The sequence below is a fragment of the Callithrix jacchus genome, chromosome 12 (assembly GCF_049354715.1).
Source record: "Callithrix jacchus isolate 240 chromosome 12, calJac240_pri, whole genome shotgun sequence".
NCBI lineage: Eukaryota > Metazoa > Chordata > Mammalia > Primates > Cebidae > Callithrix > Callithrix jacchus.
In genome coordinates, this window is record NC_133513.1 from 16,667,475 (window position 1) to 16,692,940 (window position 25,466).

General features: G+C 45.4%; 1 protein-coding gene across 7 annotated transcripts in view; it reads right to left on the reverse strand.

The window, feature by feature from the left end:
* Positions 1-25,466, reverse strand: part of SNX29 (sorting nexin 29) — a 591,074-nt gene that overhangs the window by 167,296 nt on the left and 398,312 nt on the right. For all 7 annotated transcript variants that reach the window (XR_013524649.1, XR_013524648.1, XM_078344734.1 and 4 more), the window contains 2 exons: positions 7,072-7,127; positions 2,346-2,427 (listed from right to left, as the gene is read on the reverse strand). Coding sequence is in view for 5 of the 7 variants with exons in the window: in XM_078344734.1 (XP_078200860.1) it covers positions 2,346-2,427; positions 7,072-7,127 (138 nt within the window). In the remaining 2 variants the exon portion in view is untranslated. The remainder of the gene's footprint in view (positions 1-2,345; positions 2,428-7,071; positions 7,128-25,466) is intronic.

A 25,466-nucleotide genomic window follows, 5' to 3' on the forward strand; every position in this document is an offset into this window, starting at 1 on the left:
TCCTGCCTGGCTACTTTTTGTATTTTTAGTAGAGACAGGGTTTCAACAGGTTGGCCTGGCTGGTTTCAAACTCCTGACCTCGGGTGATCCACTTGCCTTAGGCTCCCAAAGTGCTAGGAGTACAGACGTGAGCCACTACACCCTGCCGGCATACTTTTTTAAATTCTAAAAAAAATACTCTTCAACAGTACCAGTATTTTAAATGACTCACCTTCTATGCAGTATCATTTATATAAAGTAAAAACATGGCAACAAAGGCTTTCTAAAATGCTTCCAAACATATGCTCTGATTTTGCTCTGCAGGCACCAATCAGAAGCATCATTTGCTAAAAAGAGAAAAATAATTGCACGCAAGAGACACCACTTCACATCCCCCAACATCAGAGGGCTGCAGAAGGCCAAAGGTTCATGGAGTGAGGTTGCTCCCCATGATGCCGAGCGGCCAGGCCTGTGGCTGGCTGGAAGCAGGGCCGCGCCCAGGAGAGCTTTACACAGTGAAGGACAGGGAGAGAGTGGCTTCACGGCCACAGTGGCCACTGTGGAAACAGTCACCCAGGCAACGGCATATTTGCTAAGGTCCATCTCATTGCATAGCTGACTTTCAGGAGCTGAAACTTGCCAGGTTGCTTCATGGGGTGAACGGGGTAAAATGTCAAAACTGAAAGGTCAAGGAAACGACTCAAGTGATGTCACGTTTTAATCTTGCTCTAAGATAAAGCTATCTGCTTCATGTTTTTCATACCCCAGGCTACGCCTTCCAGTGCTCTCAAGACCACAAAGCAGAACTTGAAGGACACTCAAATAAAGAATTAGGTTGGATAAAAGGACAAAGAGAAGAGGATTTTTGAAAATCCATAATATCAAATTCTTTTTAAACTGAAGCTGAGAACAACATGAACGCACAAGATTCTCCTCTGAATGTTGCCCAGCTGAACATGTAAACAAAAACAACCGTCTCGCACCAAAGTCTAACTCATCTGTCCCTGCGAATTTCAGTAAGATGTGCGTGCTCTGCTTAGACCTGAGACCAAGCAGGTGAGAAATGAATACAGAGTGTCTCCTGCATGCCAGGTATTTCTAATCTCACAACAGTTTTACATGATAGATTACTGTTTCCATTTTACAGCTGAAGAAACTAAGATGCACCTCAGATCATAGGCTCTAAACCAGGCGTTCCATTTTCAAGTTCAGTGTCCTTTCTTCACCACTCTGCTCTTTGGGGGAAAATATCTTATCAGCCAAGCAGATTTCTTCGATAAGTCAATTTCTCACTAAGAAAGATGGCAACAAAATCCAAGGATTTGCAAAGAGTTCATGGGGAATAAAACAAAACGTAATGACAATTATTTTAGCACAAGAGGAAAGGAGAAGCAGGAAGCAGCTGGGGCTCAGCACTGAGAACAAAGCAGTCCCAGAACAAGGGCGCATAAAAGCCTGGAATTCAGAGTCCATGGTAAGAGAGGGGAGAAGGAAGACAGACATGCATACAAGGCGTGGGCAGGGCTAAAAGAAACTTCAGAAAATCAGACAGAAGATGGAGAACTGGAATCCCCTTGATTGGGCAAAATCACCTCTTACAGACACACGTCTCACCACCCCGGACACTGAATGCCCACCAGGGTGCAGCCACCACTACCCCAAGGAAGCAGAGGCGGTGTCTACAGGTTCTGCTTGTCAACTATCCATTGTCCCTTCTTTTGGAAAGAATTATCTGGCTCTGATTTGGGGAATCTCGTTTCCTCACTCTCAGACATGTGGTCAGGTGAGGTAAACACCCACCCCGGGCACAGCAGTGGTCATATGAGCCGAATCAGGCCAGTCACAGAGTCCATCCCCCAACCCCAAGGTGTAGGAAGAGGCTTGAGATCCAAGACAGACCACGAGACCTGCCGATCCAGACAGACCGAGAACCTGGCACTACTGGGGTCATCCTTTCAACCCACAGACAGCTAGCCTGAGAGGGTCACCGAGCAGCAGACACAGGACACGGCAGCAGGTTCCTGATGGCAGGTGCAGCAGTGCTTCAGGCCTGACCTACTCCTAGACTTTTCAGATGCAATGCAAGACAACCTATCACCATCTCTGCTCAAGCAGTCTGAGCTGAGGTTCCGCAGCACCCACACTAAGAGGCCTAACTGGCATGAAGAGGCCCATCGTATCGTCCCGCTCAACTGAAAGCCACAGACTTCTTCTGCAAGGCCTCTGGGTAGTTAAGATGTGGGTGTTTGGAGGGCCATCGCCTCCTAATCACAGTGCCTCACCACCAAGAGGCAAAGCACCACAGCAGGACAAAAGGGCGTCTTTCCATCCAGCTGTAAGGTCCACCTGAAAAACAAGCCACTCACCTGATACACGTGGAATGCATTCGCTGCTTTGCCCCGGAGAAACACTGAGGGGATCCAGACGTTGATCAGCGCCCGGTTTGATCTGACCAAAAGAGAGAGACCAATATTGGGCATTTTTAACTCATTTAAAAAAAAAAAAAAGAGGAAAGGAGACAATTTTGTCATCTAAGAGGTACTATGCACAGGCAATTTATAACAACCTACATCACCAGTGATAGCAAGCTAAAGGACAAGTTTAAGTCATATCACTAAACCTCTCCCTCTCTCATATATATGCCATCTGTTCTCTGGAAGAAGAAAGTTCTTAGGGAGTGATCTGGCCCATCATGTATCTGAACCTCAGTCTCCGCATCTGTAAATGAGGATAATAACTGCAAGCCCCAAGGAAGCTATCACAGGAGGTCACACACAGCAATGCCCAGCGTTTCTGGAGCGCCCCGCAGGCATGCTGCCTCCTCACTGAGCTGACTTTACACCCTGAGCCCATCTTAGGAGCAGACTCCACCAGGGAGCTCAGGAGACCAACACACATGGCAAAGAGGGTAACAGCTGTTTAGGATAGGAGGAGGGAAGCACGAGAGAAAATGACATTAGAACATCAGGCTGATGGGTACAAATATCTCTCTTTCAACTTTTCCAAAAATGTGATGTATATGGGTCTAATACAGCAAGGTTTAAGTTCAAATGCAAAATAATTTACTGAGTACCTACCATACATGGCTCCATGCTTCTACCTATAGTAAAATCATTTATTCCTCACAGGGGCTATTTGATGCATGTGTAAGGTATTTTGGTTATGTCACTCTTTCGCCTTATGTGATGACTTTAAAGTTAACTGGTAAGTCACTAGGTATATACACACATGCCACTATCAAATTTGCACCTGGCAGTATCCAAATTATGCAGAGATAATAAGCTGACTGTCCCTGAAACTTCAAGATCAATTGTAGTGATTATAAAAACGGTACTGTACCATTCTGGAAGGGCTGGAAGGTCCCAGCCTTCACCTCTAATTAGAGCTGTTCCAGAGCTAAATGCTTTCTCCTGAGCTCTCCTTCTCTCTAAAGAGCAGCTCATAAAAACTCCCCAGCCTTCTGGGCTTGGAACACAATTTGAGACACCAGTGATGGAAGATTCCATGATTCAATGTTCTCACAACCTCTAGAGTAAAGACCATTTCATTTTCACAATGAAAATAACCCTTCAGGTAATGGTTCTCTCCTGAAGCAGCATTTCTTCTAATCTCTGAGCTGAGGTGCTGACCTCCTTCGAGGGGTAAATTAAACCCCACTGATGACTTCCCCAGGGCTCAATGTAATTTGTACACTGCAATTCTGAGCCACCAAAACTGGTTTGTGTATCTAATCACTTTCCTCCTGGAAAGGTCCCTGAAATTGTATTAGTGCCTACAACATTCCCCTTTCATTTCTGTGCCAGGCTACGAGGCAGAAATATAACTAGCACTCTGGTGTTTATTAACTTCCCTGGAATGGAGAGGACTGGACAACCTCCCAGGGTTACAGCAAGGTTACCCTCAGCCTGGATTATATGGTTCTCTCTTTCAGTGAATCACTGAAATCAGAATTGATTGTTTATATAACCATCTCCTTCCGAGGTGTTAGTTCATTTGTTCATCATTTTGTTCCTTCACTCACTCACTCCTTAAACAAGCACTCATTGAGAAGCGTACTAGACATAGAGCAGTAAAAGCAGACATTGCCCCTTTCTTCATGAAACATTCAGTTTTAACATGAGAGAGACAAATCTCCATAAAATTTACTTTGTTGTGGGCGGGGCGCAGTGGTTCACACCTATAATCATAGCACTTTGGGAGGCTGAGGCAGGGGGATAATCTGAAGTCAGGAGTTGCCTGGTGAACATGGTGAAACCCTGTCTCTACAAAAAATACAAAAATTAGCTGGGCATGCCTATAATTCCAGCTACTTGGGAGGCTGAAGCAGAAGAATCACTCGAACTCAGGAGGCAGAGGTTGCAGTGAGCCAAGATCACACCACTGCACTCCAGCCTGGATGACAGAGTGAGACTCCATCTCAAAAAAGATAGATGATAGATAGATAGATAGATAGATAGATAGATAGATAGATAGATAGATACACACACACACACACACACACACACACACACACACACACACACACATATATATTTCAAACTCTATTGTGGTCAAGGAAGATACTTAGTATGATTTCAGTTTTTAAAAACTTGTTGAGACTGGTTTTGTGGCCTAAGGTATGTCTTTCCTGGAAAGTTATGTGCACTTGTGAAGAATGTGCATTCTGCTGTCATTTGGTGGAATGTTCTATATATGTCTGTTATATCTCATTGGTTTCTCATGTTCAAATCTTCTATCCCCTTACTGACCTTCTGTATAGTTATTCTATCCATTATTAAAAGTGGGATACTGAAGTCAACCCTTATTGTACAACTGTTTGTTTTTTCTTTCATTTCTGTAGATTTTTTAGATATGTTCTGAAGCTTTGTTGTCAGGTGCATAAACGCCTATAGTTGTTACACAGAAATTGTTTACTACTATTATAAGTGCCATCAAGGAACACTGGATCTTCGGAGAGTGACTTCCAGGGCCTGCTTTGGTCTGGGACACCAGAGAAGGCTTCTTTGAAGCAGCAGTGTTTGGGCCAGGCTTTAAGGGATATTTAGAGTTAGCCAAGTTGGGGAAGGGAGATTGCGGCTGAGAAAGGTCCTTCAGTAAGGGGAATGAGCATCTGTGAAGAGCACTGAGTCTAGACCGGGACTGCCTGGGTTTGCATCCTCGTTCCATTTTATCATCTGTGAGGTGACACCCGTCTCCGAAGGTTGTTGTGAGGACTGAGTTAGAACAGTGCCCAGCACAGAGGTGATCCTGTGTACATGAGGCTTAAGTGGATAAAATAATAATCCTAAAGTGAGAAGACCATGTGGGTTAGATGAGTGGAATTGCCAGGGTGGCTGGCACAGGGAGAGGAATGGGAAAAGGCTGGGGATGAGCCAGAGGTGAGTGAGGGCCTTCTTTATAACTTCCATGAAGGATGTTGGTCTCCATGCTGAGAGGGGAATGGTGCCATTGCTGCCTCTGGCTTTAGTGTAGATGAGGAAACTGGTTGAGGGAGGTTCCAAATCTCTGGGGAGAGACAATGTGGCCTGGTTCAGGCAGGGACCATGGCTAATTCATCCCCTCTATTGGGAACCTGCCTGGACACCAGCCTGCCACAGGATCTGGGTGAATTCTTGCTATAATGAGTGCTTCCAGCCTTGTGTCTGAGACTCCCCTCTGTGGCTCTCTCCTGTCTTTCCAGTTTCTTCCCATGACTGCCCTCCACCGGGCTGCCATTCCAGGATCCTCTTCACACTGTCCTCCCCCTTTCCACAAGCCCACAGCAGGCATATTCACCTTTGATTTTCATCCTTCACTTCTCACCCACCTCAGCCTCTCCAGCCTATCAGCCTAACAGCCACCTCCAGCCCCAACCCCAGCAGCTACCCCAATATCCAGTGGTCCTGGGATGGCCTCATGCCTTTCATAATCTCACTTTCATTGCCAATACACACCCTGCAAGGTTTGCAACAGGACCTTCACCTCACAAATGGGGAAGGTGAGGCCCAGTGAGGATAAATGGCTGGACCGATGCCTGAGATTTCAACATAGGCAGCCTGGCTCTGAAGAAATGCTCTTTCCAAGGCCCAGCCCTGCCTGCACTAGAAAGGGCTTTTCCTGGGCTTTTCTTCCCAGGGAGGCTGAACCCTACATTTGCCAGAGGGGAATGAGAGAGGAGAAAACTTATCCCATTTTATTTTCCAGCTGAAGCAGGATCTATTTATCCAAAACCCAAGAAATCCTGAACAAAAATTGGCTGGGTATGGTGGCTCACGTGTGTAATCCCAGCATTTTGGAAGGCAGAGGTGAGTGGATCACCTGAGGTCAGGAGTTCGAGACCAGCCTGGTCAAAATGGTAAAACCCCATCTCTAGTAAAAATACAAAAATTAGCCAGGTGTGGTGGTGTGTGCCTGTAATCCCAGCTACTCAGGAGGCTGAGGCAGTAGAACCACCTGAACCCTGTAGGCCGAGGTTGCAGTGAGCCGAGATTGTGCCACTGCACTCCAGCCTGGGCGACAGAGTGATAGTCAGTCTCAAAAAAAAAAAAAAAGAAAAAGAAAAAAGGCTGCTGGCCAACTAATCTCTCCCTAGGGGTACTCAGCAGAGGCACCACATAGAATCTAATGCAATCAAAAATCCAACCAAGGCACTGACGACTGTTGTTTCCAATAACCCAGGGGCCACACAGACAATAAAATGAGTGAAGTTGGTCACTTCCCAGCAACAGCCAAGAGTGGGGGCTGTGGTAAACTGGACAGCAAATGGCCTGTGCGAAGGGGACAGCTTTTACTCAGCTCCTGTGGACTGTGGCCTTACAAGCATAAGCATCTGATTTTTAAAGAAAATAAAGGAAATTTGAATTTTTATGTGTTATCTTCCAACTTCTAAATGTCGGCCAAACAAAATGTTTTTAAATACCCAAGGGGGAGATCAAACATGTCTGAGGGCCACACTGAGGCTGCAGGAAAACCACTTCCCACGTCTACAAGAACCACATCAACCCTGTGTAGTTCTCACAGTGATTTCTGTTCCCCCCCGAGGTCTTCTGCAACAGAAGCCAACAACAGTCCAGTTTCTAAAGGACTCCTTGTGAGCACAGGCTGTGGACTTACATTTCAAAATCCGACAAACTCTGGTCTTCAGATGTTTGACTCAAATCTCCAGGCACCTACCATGAGGAGAAGGGAGAAAAAAATGCATAATGGTCACCAAGGTTTGCATAACCACAGAAGAATTCTGCCTCCCCGTGATTCCTGAACACTTCCTGTTCAGAAGGAAGTGAAAAAGCAGTTACTGGAAAGCAGTTACTGGAAAGCAGTAAGAGATGGCTGCAGATGTTATTGCGGTAATAAAAATATGCCAGGATGAGAGATCTCAACTATCTTTACGAAGAAGGGACTGTTAATCCTATTGAGACAATCACAGGCATGTAAGAGCATGTAATTTTGGATAAAGGCCCAATTAGGATCTGAGACGCAAGTTATCAGATGTGCAATGGAAAAAATACCCATTGTCACCATGATGAACATTACACACACAGGCACTCCCAGTAGGTAAACACAAAAGGCCAATGTCCACCCCACACCATGGCTTCATCCTTTCCCCTCATAATGCATGAACAATTTTAGGTAGCAGAATATGGCTTCTTCTGATTCAAAAGGACCACATGAGACAGTGATTATGGGAGAGAAACTCAACTGTGTGGCATGATAAACCCACCATTAGTCCTGCTTAGAGGTCCTGACCACACACCGTGGAGGTGGGGGTGAGGGCAAGCAGACATTCAGAGGTACATGTGACACCCAGTAGGCTACCCACCCTCAGCTACCCATGAGATACGAAACTGATTCTCATAGCTGTCTCAAGGATTGCAATTATTATGTAAAGCAGACAGCAAAATGCCAAGTAGTGGTAGATGTTCAATAAATGTTGGTATTTTTCTCATACCCAGGAAATGAGCTTCTTTTTTTGATCTGCTAGAAACTAAACTAGCTAGAATTTAAAGGAGGAGGATCAAGACTAAGAGAAGTGGAACAGAGAAGGGTGAGGGGCAGTGAAGGGAAAAAAGACAGCACTGACTTCACACCTTTTACCTCTCAGGGCTTCCCACCACCCACAATCCTCATCAAGCTTCACGGTGAACCTGAGGGCAGGTATTATTCTCCCCACTTTACAGATGGGGAAACTGAGGCTCAGGGAGGTGGTATAACTTGCCCAAGGTCACACATCTAGGAAATGGATCTGTCCAACTTCAAAGACTTGTCTGCTATAAACCCTCAGCAAACAGGAAAAGTTAGCTAAAAGGTGAAAAAAGAAAGTACGATTAAAGTAGTCTTGACAGCTTCAAGAAGAAATGAACAAACTTGAAGGTTAGGACACATTAGAAAGCTCTCCTTAAATAAGCAGTGGAGGCTGAGAGAAGCGGCTCATGCCTGTAACTTCAGCACTTTGGGAGGCTGCGGTGGGGAGATTGCTTGAGCCCAGGAGTTCAAGACCAGCCTGGGAAACATAGCAAGACCTTGTGACTCCTAAAAATAATGGAAAAACATTAGCCAGGCATGGTGGCACAAGCCTATAGTCCCATCTACTCTGGAGGCTGAGGTGGGAGCATCATTTGAGTCCCGGAACTTCAGGCTGCAGTGACCTATGATCACACCACTGCACCCTAACCTGGGTGACAGAGCAAGACCCTGTCTCAAAAAGAAAAAATTAAAATTAAAAAGAGAATTAGCATTTTGAACTTTTCTGTACTTTCTACAATTAAGACATATTAACTGCATAACCATAAGCAGATAGAAATGATCAATTTCAGTGCCTATCACATTATTAAGTAATCAAATATCCTTTCCACATCAGCCAACTCCATACATTTCACTCAAATCCAGAAAGCAAGATGGCAGAGCTGCTGCCTTCCAAACAGTTATGCATCATGGATGGAAAAAAGCAGAGAAAGGGTTCTGAGGCCATGTCACCTTCTAGACAACACCCATTCTCCCCTTTGTACATCCATGTGGAGACCAGTAGAAATAGCCAGGACACCAGCATCTTCTCTGGCAGACACTGTGGAGCAGCTCTTGGCCACTCCTCTTCTCTGGGTTTCCCCCTCAGCACTGGGGCTGGCGAAAGGCTCTTCTGGGCATGCTGTGGGAATCAAGTGAGCAGGCCAGAGGGGGACTCACAGGCCATCAGCTCCACTGCTACCACCTTTAAATGCAGCCTCATTTCCAACAGGAAGTGAACAGAGTTTGCACCCAGGAACCTCATTCACAGGAACCTCTGGCTGTATCTACTCCACAAAGCACAAGCAGAAGGCAACCAAAAGGACCAAGGCGAGAGATAAGGCAGGTTTTTCAAGGACAAGCATTACTCTACAATTACAGAAAACAAAGGGCTTCTTCAAAAATCATTAATTCTGGAACAGGGTATTTTTTGGATAGGTAAGTTTCCCCTCAGGGATGCTGGTTTTCAGGCAGCATTTTGAACGGTGGATATGAGTACCCAGGAGCTGCTCAATCCTTCTGACTTAGAGGCTTTTCTTCTAATTACGTGGCATTATTGGGATCAGTAAACCAGGAGATTTTGTGCATCTACATGAGTACCAGAGAGACTGCTTGGAAAAAGCATTTGGGAACTTTCTAACCTCTGTGGAATTTAACTTGATAACAAGGCCAGGCACCGTAGCAAATGCATGATAATAATTAAAGGCCGAGCCTACTCAACATCAAATTTTCTTTTCTTGCTGTCTTTCAAGACTGGAGCCAGATATTAGCTAGATTTGACAGCAGCCCTTTACAAAGCCAATTCTATTTTATATTCTGCCATAAAGAGAGGTGGAGCAGAGATTATTTTGTAAGAAAAATCAACTTTCTACTGATACTGGTCACAAACACCCCCTGTGACCTCCTGAAGTCTAGAGAATCTTGCAGAACCCATCCCTGGGATGCAGAGTTCTCCTTAGTTTACCCTCACTATGGGGCACAAACCAGCCATCAGCATACATGGCTATCTCCATTCGCCTCTTCCTGACCCTGCAGAGAAGGCAGCTCACCATCTGCCTGTGGTCTGGCCACTCATGTGGCAGTCTTCAGGCTCAGGGAAAGGCAGAACCCGTTACTAGAGCAACAGAGCAGCCAGCATTCCTGAATCATGCCGGAGCAAACACCCTCAGTGCTGCACACACAAGGATGTGAAACAGCAGATAAGACCAATGGGGAATCAACTTCTGGGCTATATCAGCAAAGAAGTTCCCATCATCTCCCCTGACTCAGGATTTTCTGGGTTTTGGAGGGGGGAGGTGGGGAACAGGGACAGGCCAATGACAACAGCTCTCTCCCTCATCGTGAAATTCTGACCCCAGTGCCAGCATGGAACTCTGACATAGGCCCACCCTGCCACCTTGACTGACAAGTCCTCAAACGTGGGAAGATACTAGAGTTTCTGTCAAAAAAATGAAAAATATTCACTCTGTGCTGAATAAATGTTTATTTAAATAAAAAAGAAAGACAGAAGAGGGAGAGAAAAATAAAAGCGGCCAATCTGCCAAACCCATAGGGAAAAAATTATACCTCCTCCCATTGGCAGAATAAGGGTCCAAGCAATGGGGTGGCAAAGATGGACAGTGAATCCTCCCCTCATTGCAGCCTCCCTCACTTCTAGTCCAGAGGGGTATGCAAGTTTGACACCACCACCCAGTATCATCAAAGGCTTCCTACTCCACGAGGCTCTTCCACAGTGAGTAGGCAGACATGTGCCCCTATTTCACGGGCAAGGACAAGACAGATCACTGTGAATAAACATAGAGGAAGTAAAGATGTCAGGAGCCCAAACCACATCTCTTAGTCTACTCAGCAGCCTCTCACTCAGCCTCAGTGATTTCAGGTGCTCATTCTTTCTCCAGGTGGAGAAGCCACATGAGGTATTCTGATCAATCATCCCATCTGAGGTCCCAGTGAACAGCCAGCACCAACTGCCAGACAAATGAGACTGCCATCTTGGATATCCAGCTCAGTCAAGCCCTGGTTGATACCACATGATGCAGAAGAACCATCCAGCTGAGCCCAGTCAGCCCACAGAATCATGAGAGATTTTTTAAATAGGCATTTTTTTTAAAAAAGCCATTAAGTTTTGGGGTGGTTTCACACACAGTGATACATAATCCATAAAAGTAACTCGCAGAAGGTCACTCAGCTAGCAGCACAGGTGGAATTCAAATGCAGGTGGTGGAATTCAAATGCAGGTGGTCTGGCTCCAGAGTCTGCACTTCTAACCGCTAAGCTATACTGCCTCCTGCTACAAAGTCTCTATTCTTTGCATCTTGCCTCTGGGATACCCAAAAGATGAAGTAATCCAAATTCATACTCAAGAGCTTTAGCTGATAAACAGACCTCTGATGGGTGAAGAAACTCTGAAAGGACTCAACTGCTAAAGAGCAGACATACAGATCTACAACTGGGTCTAAAACCTCGAGCCTCCTTAAAGCTTGGGAGTTTTCTGATTTTATTTTGCTGTTATTGCTGCTACAGGATGACTTAGGAGGCTTTGCCCCTGGGAAGTCCCAGGTCCTTTTCCATCTCTAGGTACACAGGTCAGCTTCCAGATTCTGAGCCAAGTATATAAACTCTCAGGAACAGATGGAAATGCAAATGTTTTGAGTTCTAATCCTGGGCTTCCTCTGATGATTTCGGAAGTCACCTGGCTTCTATAAACCTTGGTTTCTTGCCTACCTCATGACAACCAGCCTCTGATCACCCTATTAGAAAGAATCAACAAAGGTAAAGGAAGAAGGCCAGCATGTGTTGAATAATGACTATGTGCCAAGGACTTGACGGTCTCACATTTAGTCCACAAACAATTTGTGAAGCAAGTATTATTGTAAGCTACTGCTCCCTTCTCCTCTTCCTCAGCCTCTCTGTAAGGTTAGCTCTTCTCACCTAAGACTCAGTGAAAATATGAATTCCTAGGCGGCACCTTTCCATACCACCAGAACTTAACAGCGTCTCCACAGCAACCCTCTACTGTTCATGTTCCTCAGCTTGTAATGACTCCACACTGGTTATCTGTGGATTGGAACCCTCCTTGTGAAGTCAGGGAGCTCTACGTGCTCACCACACTGCAGCTTGGCCAAGAACCCAGCACATGTAGGCAGTGAATTAACACAATGAATGAATGAATGAATGAATGAATGAATGAATGAAGAATCAATGAATGAATAAATGAATCATAAGATACGCTATGCTTCCACCTTGAAATGCCAAGAGATTTTTAGACTGCTTTGTAGCAAATTCAGAATCTCAATGCATGGGAAGGATAAGTTAGATAAAAAAAGAAACAAAGAGAATCTTATTTTCTTCCTTCTAATTACCAGGTTCTCAGATTCACTGCTCCAAAGAAAAGCAAAAAGGAAGATGCTACAGAGGCAGCAAATCTTTGTTCCAATCATGAAATGGCAGCCATAATTCATGTTTTCCAGACTCCCTTCACTTCTCACTCATCTCTGTTTTCAAATAGCCTGGACTTAGGCAGTTAGCTCTCCCTTTTTAAAACTGTCAAAAAATGACAACTGTTTTCCATTCCACCAATACTCTTGCTTCATCATCTCATCTTTTAATAAGGAATAAAATGTGAAATGGCATGGTTCTATCTCTTGGCTTGGTTGGTCAAGCCAAGCAACAGGCTCAGGCCTGACGTTCAGATCATAAAGTCGGCCTGGGCTATCCACGCCTTTGGGACAAAGCCAGCCCAGGTCTGAAGCATTTTCAGGGTTCTCTGTTAGTTTTATCATTGGTTTTAAAAACACACAACTAGAGGCATCGTATTTCTGTGGGTGTTGTTGTTGTTGTTCTCTGTGGTTTTTAAAAAGAGCTGAGGTCAAGGAATCCTTGCTAGCAGTAAAACATTGGCAAATAAGAGCTTTAAAGAGTTTTGTTTTATCCTCTGGGTAGCCCTGAAACCTCACACAAACACAGACTATCACATTTCTGTGAATTAGTTTTTGGTATGTCTGTTTTTCCAAAAATATAAGCGAGTCGAGGGCAATATTCTCAGAGTCCAAGGTGGTAAGGAGAGTTCAGTGAATGTTCCCATTGGATGGATATATAGGCAGGTGTGAAAATGGGCAGATGGATGAATCAAAGGCTGGAGTAGGGAAGGGGTGGGAGGCAAAAGTCACAGGAAGTTATTAACTTACTAATTTATTAAGAATGGTCATCTACTTTCTAAGAATTAAAGAGTGATGGACATCATGAGCACAGAAACAAGGAGGCAAAGACATTTATTACACCACCACTTAAGGTAATAAAAGCCTGGAAACAAGTAATGAAATGATTAACTAAAATACAGCACAGTCACAGTCAGGCTGTGCAGCTATGAAAAGAACAGCAGGGATCTCCTCTAAGAAGGAGAAGATCTCTAAGATATAATGTCAAACGACAAGAGCAAGACACAAAACAATGTGTCAGGTGAGCTACTATCCTCATGAAGAAGTAGTGAGTCGGGAGACACATGTCTATGTGCATGTACCATTTCTAGAAAGACACAGAAGGACCTGACAGCCATGAATGCCTTTGCGAGAAGGCACTGAGGAGCAAGTGTCAGAGGAGAGAGGAGGATTTATTTCTACATGTAAAATTTTATACCTAATAAATTTTTGCCAGGTACATGAGTTGTTAATCATTCAAAAAATATCAACATAGCAATCACACAATTTTAAATCTAAAGAAAAACCCTATCATGTCTATGGTGGAAAGAAATTCAAAATACTGAAGGCCTCAGAGAGAGTGGAGTGGGAAACACCAGGAGATGGCATGAAAGGACATTCTAGGGTATTGGTCAAGTTCTATGTGCATACACAAGTATTTTGGAAGAAACATGTACTGCGATCTGCAATTTACTTTGAAATGCATCCCAAAAAAGATAAAATGATGGACAGATGAATGAGTGGATGAATGCGGGATGGATGATAAATGGACAGATGATAAAATACGGCGAAATGTTAATGGTTGACTCTAAGTGGTAGGTATACAGGTGGTCACTGTAAAATTCCTTCATTTAACTGCTTTTAAAATTTCAAGTAAAATGCTGCGAAGTTTTTGTTCCACCATGCTGGAAGAATGACTGCATTACCTTTCTATTCTCTATACAGAAAATGAATTAACAGTACTGTCTTCTAAACAGGCTATCAGAGTATGCAGCTTAAAATGGTAGGAGAAAAGGGACTAGCGAAATGTGTCTGAGGGTTAATTAATAAAACTATGATGTTGTCTGGATTCTGTAGTATTTGTAGTATGTATCAGCTCTTTAGTCATGATAATTTGTAAGGTTGGGCATGGTGGCTCATGCCTATCATCTCAGTAACTGAGGAGGCTAAGGCAGTGGGATCACTGGAGCCCAGGAGTCTGAGCCATCCTTACCACCTGGGCAACACAGGGAGACCCCATCTCTACACAACATTTAAAAAGTAGCTGGGCTTGGTGGCATGCACTGTAGTCCCAACTACTCATGAGGCTGAAGTGGAAGGACTGTCCGATTCCAGGAGGCAGAGGCTGCAGTGAAATGTGATTGTGCCGCTGCACCCCAGCCTGTGTGACAGAATGAGATCCTATCTCTAAACAATAAATAAAGATAGCCTGTTGTGATTTATTTCCTCCTCCTAAATAAGTAATTTTTTTTTTTTAAGACTGAACAAGACTTTGGTCAGCTGGGCCTGAGCTCTGACTCAGCAGTGTGGCTGAGAATAAGCCACTCCACTTCTCTGGGCCTTCCTTCCTTCCTTCCTGGAAAATGGGGACAACAGAAGCTGTCTACTGAGGCTGCTGGGAAGCTCTAACAGGATCCTGCAAGAACCACCCTGCCCAGCACCTGGCAGAGAAACATTCTGAGCTCTGTGGAAACTCCGCTGAGGGCAAGGTGGTCTGGGTGTTCAGCAGCCCTCACCCAGAGTGAGGGGCTGACTGCTTCATTCCACAAATGCACACTAGCTATTCACATGTTTATTCCACAAATCTGCCTACTTTCCACTCAGCAGTCAGACTCTCTGCAGATGCCAGGGAGAGAGGAAGCCCTGAGAACTATTCTAGGAGCTGTTTCAAGGCTCAGTGGCCATAGCCCTTCCTGTATTCTCCTATGAGGGTGGGCTTTACTTTGACCCACTCCGCCTGTTGAGTTTCTAAGGAAGAGTTCCCCTTAAAGGATTACACAAACATAATTTTTAATTTTAGAAAATGCTAAACAAATGTTCTTGTATTAGCCTGTTCTCAAACTGCTAATAAAGGTAATTAAAAAGGAAAGAGGCTTAATTGACTCACAGCCCCACATGGCTGGGGAGGCCTCACAATCATGATGGAAGGCAAGAAAGAGCCTTCCATCTTACATGGAAGATGACTTACATCTTACATGATGGCAGGCAGAAGAAGAATGAGAGCCAAGAGAAATGGGAAACCCCTGATAAAACCAGCATACCTCATGAGACTTAATCACTATCATGAGAATAGGATGGGGGAAACTGCCTTCATAATTCTATCGTCTCCCGCCAGGTCCCTCCCACAACACGTGGGAATTATGGGAGCTACAATTCAAGATGAGATTTGGGCGGGGACACACAGAAACCATATCAGTTCTCATGCACTATTTCATCCTTAACTCCTGTTGAATACCCAGGGAAACTGAGGCACAGATCAACCAGAGGATGCCAAGGAAAGGCATCTGTGCAAAACCTAGAATCTGAACTTGCTCACGCTAGTATTACAGTAAAATGGGAGTGCATGTAGGATTTCCTAAGATACACTACAATCCCAAGGAAAACTCTGATGTAAAAATTGTCCTGGGACCATTGAGCAGCATTTTACAGCACTGAGAGATATTAAGGATGTTTAAGCAGCAAGTCTGCGGTGCTCATTGCAGGCAGGAGCAGACTTAGATACCAGCTTGTAAGAACTAACAAGGTACCTGCCTTTCTTGCTACTTTAAATGTCTGCTTGCAAACAGAAATCCCTTACCAGTACTACATTCAAGCGTGTTACTAGGAGAACCCTCCAGGGCAAGGACACTTATTCATTTTTGCATTTCCAGCACCTAAACCCAGTACCTCCCTATACTCTAAATCAGGGGTCAGCGAACTATGGCTGATGGGCCAAATCCAGCCTGTTTTTTGTAAATAAAGTTTTATGGGAACACAGCTGCACTATCAGAATATTGTGCATTAAATAAAGTTGTATGGGAACACGGTCGCACTCATCAGCTGGTCGTGTATTAGATAATGTTTTATGGGAACACAGTTGCACTCATCAGCCGGTCGTGTATTAGATGAAGTTGTATGGGAACACGGTCGCACTCATCAGCCGGTCGTGTATTAGATGAAGTTGTATGGGAACACGGTCGCACTCATCAGCCGGTCGTGTATTAGATGAAGTTGTATGGGAACACGGTCGCACTCATCAGCCGGTCGTGTATTAGATGAAGTTGTATGGGAACACGGTCGCACTCATCAGCCGGTCGTGTATTAGATGAAGTTGTATGGGAACACGGTCGCACTCATCAGCCGGTCGTGTATTAGATGAAGTTGTATGGGAACACGGTCGCACTCATCAGCCGGCCGTGTATTAGATGAAGTTGTATGGGAACACGGTCGCACTCATCAGCCGGTCGTGTATTAGATGAAGTTGTATGGGAACACGGTCGCACTCATCAGCCGGCCGTGTATTAGATGAAGTTGTATGGGAACACGGTCGCACTCATCAGCCGGTCGTGTATTAGATGAAGTTGTATGGGAACACGGTCGCACTCATCAGCCGGTCGTGTATTAGATAATGTTTTATGGGAACACGGTCGCACTCATCAGCCGGTCGTGTATTAGATAAAGTTGTATGGGAACACGGTCGCACTCATCAGCTGGTCGTGTATTAGATAAAGTTGTATGGGAACACGGTCGCACTCATCAGCCGGCTGTGCATTAAATAAGTTTTATGTGAACACAGTCGCACTCATCAGCAGGTTGTGCTTATCTATAACTGCTTTCAGACTACATTAGCAATGTGGAGGAACCACGATAGAGACAGCATGACCCACAGAGTCATCTGCTATCTGGGCTATAGAAAATGTTTGCCAATTCCTAACTGATAGCTGGAAAGACACAGAAAAATTATTTGTAATTTCAGGGAAATCTCATTTGTCTATGTAGGGAGAAACAAATCTTTGAGCTCCATAGCTTCAAAAAAATGGCAGGGGCTTGAGAATAAAACAATGCCCCTAGCTCTGGACGGAGAAGCAATGCTAAGACATTAAGGAGTTGGGCATTTATTTGCACCCATTCATGTAATTCTTTGAGCAACCTGTTTCCCATGTTCTAGAGAGGCTCAGAGAGGCTAACTAACCTGCCCACAGACACAGCAAGAGTTCAGTCAACTTTGGCTGAATCCCAAGCTGTGCTCCTTGTAGAACACCTGATGTCTCTCCCAGAAGAAACAGAAAAAAAATCTGGGCTCATCTCCTCTGAAAGAACAAAGCCCTAAAACTTGGCAGTTGCAAAAGGCGGTGTCTTACAAAGGGAACTGAAGACGCTCTAGCAATCGGAGCCTGGGTACGACGGAGCCATTTGCTGCTAACTACACTCATGGACTGTATTTTCAACATTATAAGCACGATTAAATCTATGGATGAAGAGGCTCTGTGTTTCCTGCCTATTTGCAGATAAAAGCAAAACAACCCTGGAATGTTTCCTCCAGGGTTCTTCCTTAAATTTCCACCAGTCACAAAAAAGAATGCCGCATCCTGGAGGCGGCTTCAAGCATGGAGGTAGGAGTGGGGGTGAATGGTTTCATGAAGCTCTTCACCAATTAGTTTTGGCTAGCAAGGTCTCCCAGAAAAGACACAGGGTCTTAAGGTCAGATGGCTTAAGGTCAAGTAGACTCAGGCCTCAACACCTAACAGTAAAATCTTGAGCCTCATTTTCCTCATCTGTAAAGGTGGGCCAGTACTCACCCACCACAATGCCCACGATGTCCTATTTTTAAAATGCATAGCATCGTGCCAGCTCCACAACAGTAAGCACTCAATAAAATGGACTTTCTCCCCCTCCCACCCTAAGCCCCTCCCTTTCACATCCCTGCACTGAAAAGGTAACAAATGACAAGAGGGATGTAGCCAGCTCTGACCCTGAGCCATTGTCCCCTTAGCTCAGCTTGGATCTGAACCCGTTCTCCACTTCTAAGACACCAACATTTCTCCTCATCCCTCTCCCAAGGCTCGACAGCTATTCCAAGTAGACTGGTGCTGCAGCCCTGGGAAGGATGGGGCACAGGACCAAGCCGCAGCCTTCCCTCTTGGCCTTTGTACGATGAGTAACAAGGAGAACTGCCGCAGTTTTGCTTCCCGCCCAATCAGTGCTGAGGCAGCAGGAATGGAACTGCTAACTCAGTTTCTATGGATCAGTAACGAGAATCTTTTTTTATTTTTTAAGACACAGAGCTTAGCTCCGTTGCCCAGGCTGGCGTGCAGTGGCATGATCTTGGCTCACTGTAGCCTCTGCCTCTTGGGTTCAAGTGATTCTCCTGCCTTGGCCTCCCAAGTAGCTGGGATTACAGGCATATCCCGCCATACCCGGCTAATTTTTGTGTTTTTAGTAGAGACAGGGTTTCACCATCTTGATCAGGCTGGTCTCGAACTCCCGGCTTCAAGTGATCCACCCACCTCAGGCTGCCAAAGTGTTGTAATTACTGGCGTGAGCCACCATAGCCGACTTGGGTGTGGCTCTCTCATATTTGCTCTTTCCTCTCTTGTGGAAAAGGCAGCTTTTTTTTTGTTTCACTTTTCACCCAACACTTTTCTTATCAACACTGAGCGGCCATAGGCACTGCTGCCTGTTTGGGAAGATTAATCTCATGCTGAAAATAATCCATGGGCTTTCCATTCCCTGCAGCCTCAAGGTTTATTTATTTATGTTTTTAAAAGCAAACCCTTTCTCTTGAATGGCATCTTACCAAGAACTCTGGTATTGGCAATAGTGTCACACTTGCTCTCTGGGACAGTGAACTGGTGGCTGCTGGACTGAGAGCAGGTAGGCAGAGCAGTGAAGAGTGTTGAGGGAGAAGCAGCCATCGGGTTCACCTTGTCAACTGCCTCTTCGTAGCTCTGTGAGCTGGGCAAGTGGCTCCACCTCTCTGCACTTCTGCTTCCTCCTCCGTGGAATGAATATGGTAATTCCATCTCCCTCAGTGGTTTGTTCTAAGGACTCAGTGAGATAATTTGCATAAAGTACTAGGAAGAGTACCTGAACCACCAGGGTTCTCTGCAAGTGTGACCTTGGCTATGATTATGTGGAAGTAGCACCAGCAAACGAGGCCCCAGGAAGAGTCCTTAGCTGGCTTAAGCACTGATGAGCATGACCTTGGTCTTCGTTCCAGGAGTTCAGAAACATACCTGAATCAGGAGTTACTGGCTCAGAGCGCCTGGGGGTGAGGGAGGAAGATTTTTTGGTGCCCTGGAATCTCATTGTGCAGCTAGTCCAAGAACAGAACTCTGCAGTGATAGAGACATCTGGCCAGCTAAGGCCACCCCTGCCTGAGGACAAGGCCATACATATTAAGCTTGGTTTGCAGACAACATCTTCTGCTCCCAGCAGACATCATATGTCCCTCAGTCCTCATCCCCGATGCTGTGCAGGAGCTGGTGAGGTGTGAGTCCAGGAGGCCACACATCCCATTGGTCTCAGAGAACGTGGTGCATCTTGCTGCCCATTCCCCAACAATAAATTCCTTCTGTATCCTTTATGTGGGAAAATCCTACAAAGTTACTTGAAAAATAAAGCCAGTGGCATCTCGTCAGGTCTTTCTGTCACTCTATACCTATTACTCTAAGTGGTCGATACATCTAAGTGGCCTAGACCACAGAGGCTTCTCCTTCATTTGCATGTTTATTTGGGAAGGTTTAGGGATAGCTGATAGACACTGGGTGGGAGGTGTCTACAGTCCCCTCAAGCCACACCTGCAAATGTCACCTGGCAGAGAAGGGAGGCTGCTGGGGCACAGGCGGAGGTGAGAGCGCTGAGTACTGGCCTCCCTCCTTCACTTCTCCCCTGCCTTGGCCTGGTGTCCTCTTCTCAGAGCCCTAGAGCCCTGAGGGACACAATGTGAATGCCACCACTCCTTGAGAAAAACTTCAACTCTTTGAGGATGACAATCAAGATCCTCTAAGAACGACTTGCCGTGGGATTCACTTCCTGCCGCTGGCAACATCCCACCTGGGTTCCTTCCTTCCACAAGTCCCCAGATGTGGTTCTGTCAAGGTTTATTCTTTCAAAGCCTACAAAGCTCAGGTGTCCCCCAATAAGCAAAGACTTTAGAACTGATAACCCCTTCTCCCCTGTATCCCCACAGAACTTATTTTTTTCCTTTTTGAGACAAAGTTTCACTCTTGTTACCCAAGCTGGAGTTCAGTGGTGCAATCTTGGGCTCACTGCAACCTCCAACTCCCAGGTTTAAGCTATCCTCATGCCTCAGCCTCCCAAGTGGCTGAGACTATAGACATGCACCACCACACCCAGCTACTTTTGTATCTTTACTAGAGATGGGGTTTCACCATGTTGGTCAGGCTGATCTTGAACTCCTGACCTCAGGTGATCCACCTGCCTCAGCTTCCCAAAGTGCTGGGATTACAGGTGTGAGCCACCACGCCCAGCCTCCATAGCACTTTTTATGTATGTCCATTATAGCACCACCTACATTGCATGGAGATCATCCGTTTACTTCCTACTGCCTGGGTCACACAGACTTTCTAAGAAAGTAATCCCAACAGGCAACCAAAGCAAAAACGGACAAATGGGATCACATCAAGTTCAAAGCTTTTGCACAGCAAATGAACAATCAGCAAAGTGAAGAAACAACCCACAGAATGGGTGTAAATATTTGCAAACTAAGCATCTGGCAAGGAAAAACATCTAATAATAGTCCTAGCACAGTGGCTTACGCCTGTAATCCCAGCACTTTGAGAGGCCGATGCGGGTGGATCATGAGGTCAAGAGATCAAGATCATCCTGGGCAACATGGTGAAACCTCACCTCTACTAAAACTATAAAAAATTAGCCGGGTGTGGTGGTGCATGCCTATAGTCGCAGCTGTTGGGAAGGCTGAGGCAGGAGGATCAATTGAACGCAGGAGGTAGAGATTGCAGTGAGCCAAGATGATGATACTGCACAGCCAGTGACAGAGTGAGACTCCATCTCAAAATAAAAACAAAAAACAAAAAACTAATAATCCAATTAAAAACTAGGCAAAAGATCTGAAAAGACGTTTCTCAACAGAAGGCATACAAATGGCAAACAGGTATATGAAAAGATGTTCAACATCACTGATCACAGAAACGCAAATGAAAACTACAATGAGCAAACGTCTCGCCACAGCTAAAATGGTTCTAATCCAAAACACAGGCAATAACAAATGCTGGCGAGAATGTGGAGAAAAGGGAACCCTCGTACACCACTGATGGGAATGTAAATTTGTACAACCACTACAGAGCACCGTTTGGAGGTTTCTCAAAACACTAAAAATAGAGCTACCAAATGATCCAGCAATCCCACTGCTGGGTACATACCGAAAACAAAGAAAATCAGTTTATCGAAGAAAGATCCACGTTCCCATGTTTATTGCAGCAATATTCACAACAGTCAACATTTGGAACAACCTAAATGTTCACCAGCAGATGAATGGGTATCGAAAATGTGGTACATATTCACAATAAAGTACTAGTCAGCCATTAATAAATAAAAGAGAGCCTGTCATCCAACAGCATGGATGAAACTGGAGGCCACTATGGTAAGTGAAATACAACAGGCACAGAAAAACAAACATCTCATGTTCTACCTTATTTGTGGGAGCTGAAAAAGAAAACAATTGAACTCATGGAGACAGAGTAAAAGGATAGTTACCGGAGACTAGGAAGGGTAGTGTAGGGAGGAGGTGGGAGAGGGGATGGGTAATGGGTACAAAAAATAGAAAGAATGAATAAGATACAGTATTTGACAGGAAAAAAAACGAAGTTGCCATATCTGTTTTTTTAATGTTATAAAAAAATTACTCAGCAGGCCACGTGTTGTGGCTCATATCCTAGCCTATAATCCTAGCACTGTGGGAGGCCAAGGCAGGTAGATCACCTGAGGTCGGGAAATCCAGACCAGCCTGGCTAACATGGTGAAACCCCGTCTCTACTAAAAGTACAAAAATTAGCTGGCCATGGTGGCAGGCGCCTGTACTCCCAGCTACTCCAGAGGCTGAGGCAGGACCATCACTTGAGCCCGGGAAGCAGAGGTAGCAGTAAGCCAAGACGGCACCATTGCACTCCAGCGTGGGCAACAGAGTGACACTCCATCTCAAAAAAACGCAAAACAAACAAACAAAAAAGCCTTCAATAACATTTACAAACTGGAAAAAAAAAAAGAGTTGGTATATCTATTTTTTTAAATGATACTAAGAAATTTACTCATCAGGCCGGGCAGGCTGGCTCATGCCTGTCATCCTAGCACTTGAGAGGCTGAGGTGGGTAGATCACCTGAGGTCAGGAATTAAAGACTAGCCTGGTGAACATGGTATAACTCCATCTCTAGTAAATATACAAAAATTAGCCAGGGGTGGTGGTGTGCACCTGTAATCCCAGCTATTTGGGAGGCTGAGGCAGGAGAATCCCTTGAACCTGGGAGGTGGAGGTTGCAGTGAACCAAGATGTGCCAGTACCAGGCTGGACAACAGAGCAATACTCCATCTAAAAAAAAAAAAAAAAAAAAAACTTACCCATCAGCTATGCTATTAACTGTTAATTCAGTGGCCACCAAACTGTAATGCATATAATGAAGAGTTTAATGATACTTTTTAAAATGATCTTCTTATAATGCTGTGTCTTATCTCAGAATACTCAAGACCTATCCCAGTACTTGACAACAGGACAATAATCCATGTATGTAAAGATAGCATGTATCCTTCCACCCTGACAGAAAGGTCTGGAAGGATAAAGCTCCAAACTCATCACAATGGTGACCTCGGGGGATGGGAATGGAGGTGAAGGTAATAGCCAAAGAGATGCTTAACTTAATGTCTAAAGGTTCATACTGAGAATGTATTCATGTATTACTTGTATCTTCTAAAAGATTTTTTTTAATAATAGCAGCTGTAGTAGGTTGAATGACAACCTCCAAAAAGATGTCCACGTCCTAAACCTCAGAACCTATAAATGTGAGTTGTAAATGTAGAAAAAGGGATCTTTGCAGATGTAATTAACCTCAGACTCTTGAGACGACAACATTCTGGATTCTCCAGGTGGGCTCTAAATCACATGACAGGTGTCCTTATAAGAGAGATACCGAGAGGCACCAGGGAAAAGCAGGAGAAGGCCAAGTGAAGACAGAGGCAGAGGTGCATATGACATGGCCATAAACCAAGGAACCCCTGGAGCCACCAGAGGCTGGAAGAGACTGGGAAGGATCTTCCCCTAGAGCCTCCAGGGGAGCACAACCGTGCTACTGAGGGCACCCTGATTGCAGATTCTGGCCTCCAGAACTGTGAGCAAATAAACGTGTGTTGTTTTAAGCTAGCATGTTTACAGTATTTGGTTACAGCAGCCCTAAGAAACTAAAACGGCAGCTAATGTCCAGTAACCGCATGCCCAGCGCCAGGCCCGGTGTTATGCATTTTTTATACATCATCCTCCTAAGGAGTGGGTATCATGATCATCCTCATTTTTCTGGGGGGGGGGGAGGGGGGAGTAGACTCAGAGAGTTGCCTTAACTTGCTCAATGGCACAGGGCTCTGAGTGGCACAATGAGGACCGGAAGCAGGCAGTGTGGGTTCGAGTCCCCACTAGGTTGTAATCCAACTCACAAGACCATGGTGGTGAAGTCACACAGAGTGAGGCTCATGCCATGACTGATCTTAATGAAAGTACCTGACCTCTGAGCTTCACGTTTGTCAGTCAGGAAGCAGGGAAATACTACTTCCCTGCTGGAGTCACGAAAATACTGAGTTGGGTGTCATATATCACAGGGCCTCAAACAGAGGAGGTGCTCAGCAAACACCTCCTGAATGAATGAGAGGCAGAGGTCAGGTAGGGCTGCTGCCTCCCTTAATGTAGGACTTGGTTGTTATTCATTGGCAGGGATGGTCATTTCAAATGGTTGGGCTTTGGGAGCTACTTGAAGACATATTCCTCATGATGAACATGATGACTACAGGTACAAATCATTTTCTAAATTCATTTGCACAACCGTATTCACAACTCTATGAGCTCTTAGAAATGCCAGATGGCTGGGTGGGGTGGGTAGATAGATGATGGGGGTAGGGGTGAGTGGGAGGATAGATGATGGGTGGGAGGAAAGACGGATGATGGGTGGATGAATGGATGGTGGGCGGCTGGGTGGATAGGAGGATGGATCATGAGTGCATGGATGGATGATGGGTGGGTGGATGAATGGTGGGTAGGTCGACGAGGGGTGAGTGGGTAGGTAGGTGGGTAGATGGATGATGGGTGGATGGAGGGATGAGGGGTGGATGGAGGGATGATGGGTGGATGGATAGATGAGAGATGGGTGGATGGAAGACAGGTGGGCGGATGGATGGTGGGTGGATGGATGAACAACGGATGGGTAGCTGGGTAGGTAGATGGATGATGGGTGGTTAGACAGGTGGAGGGATAAAGGGTGAGTAGGGGGATGATGGGTGGGTGGATGGGTGGCTGGTGGGGGGATAGATGAAAACAGTTTGGGCAGGTAAGTGGCCTTCCTCATCCTCAGATTCTCTAAGCCAGTACCCTACTGATGCAGTTTTATTTCTGAACCCCTGGAACCAAGACCAAGGTCATTCTGATCAGCCCTTAGGCCAGCTAAGGCGTCCTCCTAAGGTCTCGTGCGCTGGTGCAGTTTCCAGATCATTCCTTTCTGCAAGGTTAAGAGATTAGGGCATCGGCAGCAGTAAGTAAGAGGAAATTCTGGGAGTTCTGTCTTCAAACACCAAGAAGTCATACACCAGAATCTGCCTCCTGGCCAACTTGCTCTGTGACATTCAATAGTGAAGCCTAGTAGTAATTCCAAAAAAGGATCTTTCAGAAATACTCATATGTAAATGTTAACACATGCCCCCAAACACATGTACCAGTGCCTCCCATCGGCAGCTCAACAATAGTCTCATCACTGCTGGGCAGCCCAACTCACTGGCAGATGACTTAGGAAGCCAATCACCAAAACCGTCAATTAGCCCTGACCCATTCCTCACAGAGAGCAAACCCAAGCAGCAGCCCTGCCAGAGAGAAACCAGCCTCATTTCTAATCTCTTCTGTCAATAAGCAATAAGTGACGAAGTTCTGCTAAGTGAAAATGCCAGGCATGGTGGAATTTCACATCCCTTTTATAATCACTTTATCAGTGCTTCCCCAATACCCTTTGGAAACCAATGGCTCTCTGAGAAGATGTTTTGGCAACGGAGTCAAAGCAGCAAAAGGGCACAGTCCTGGACCCACAGCCTGCTCTGCTCCTAACAAG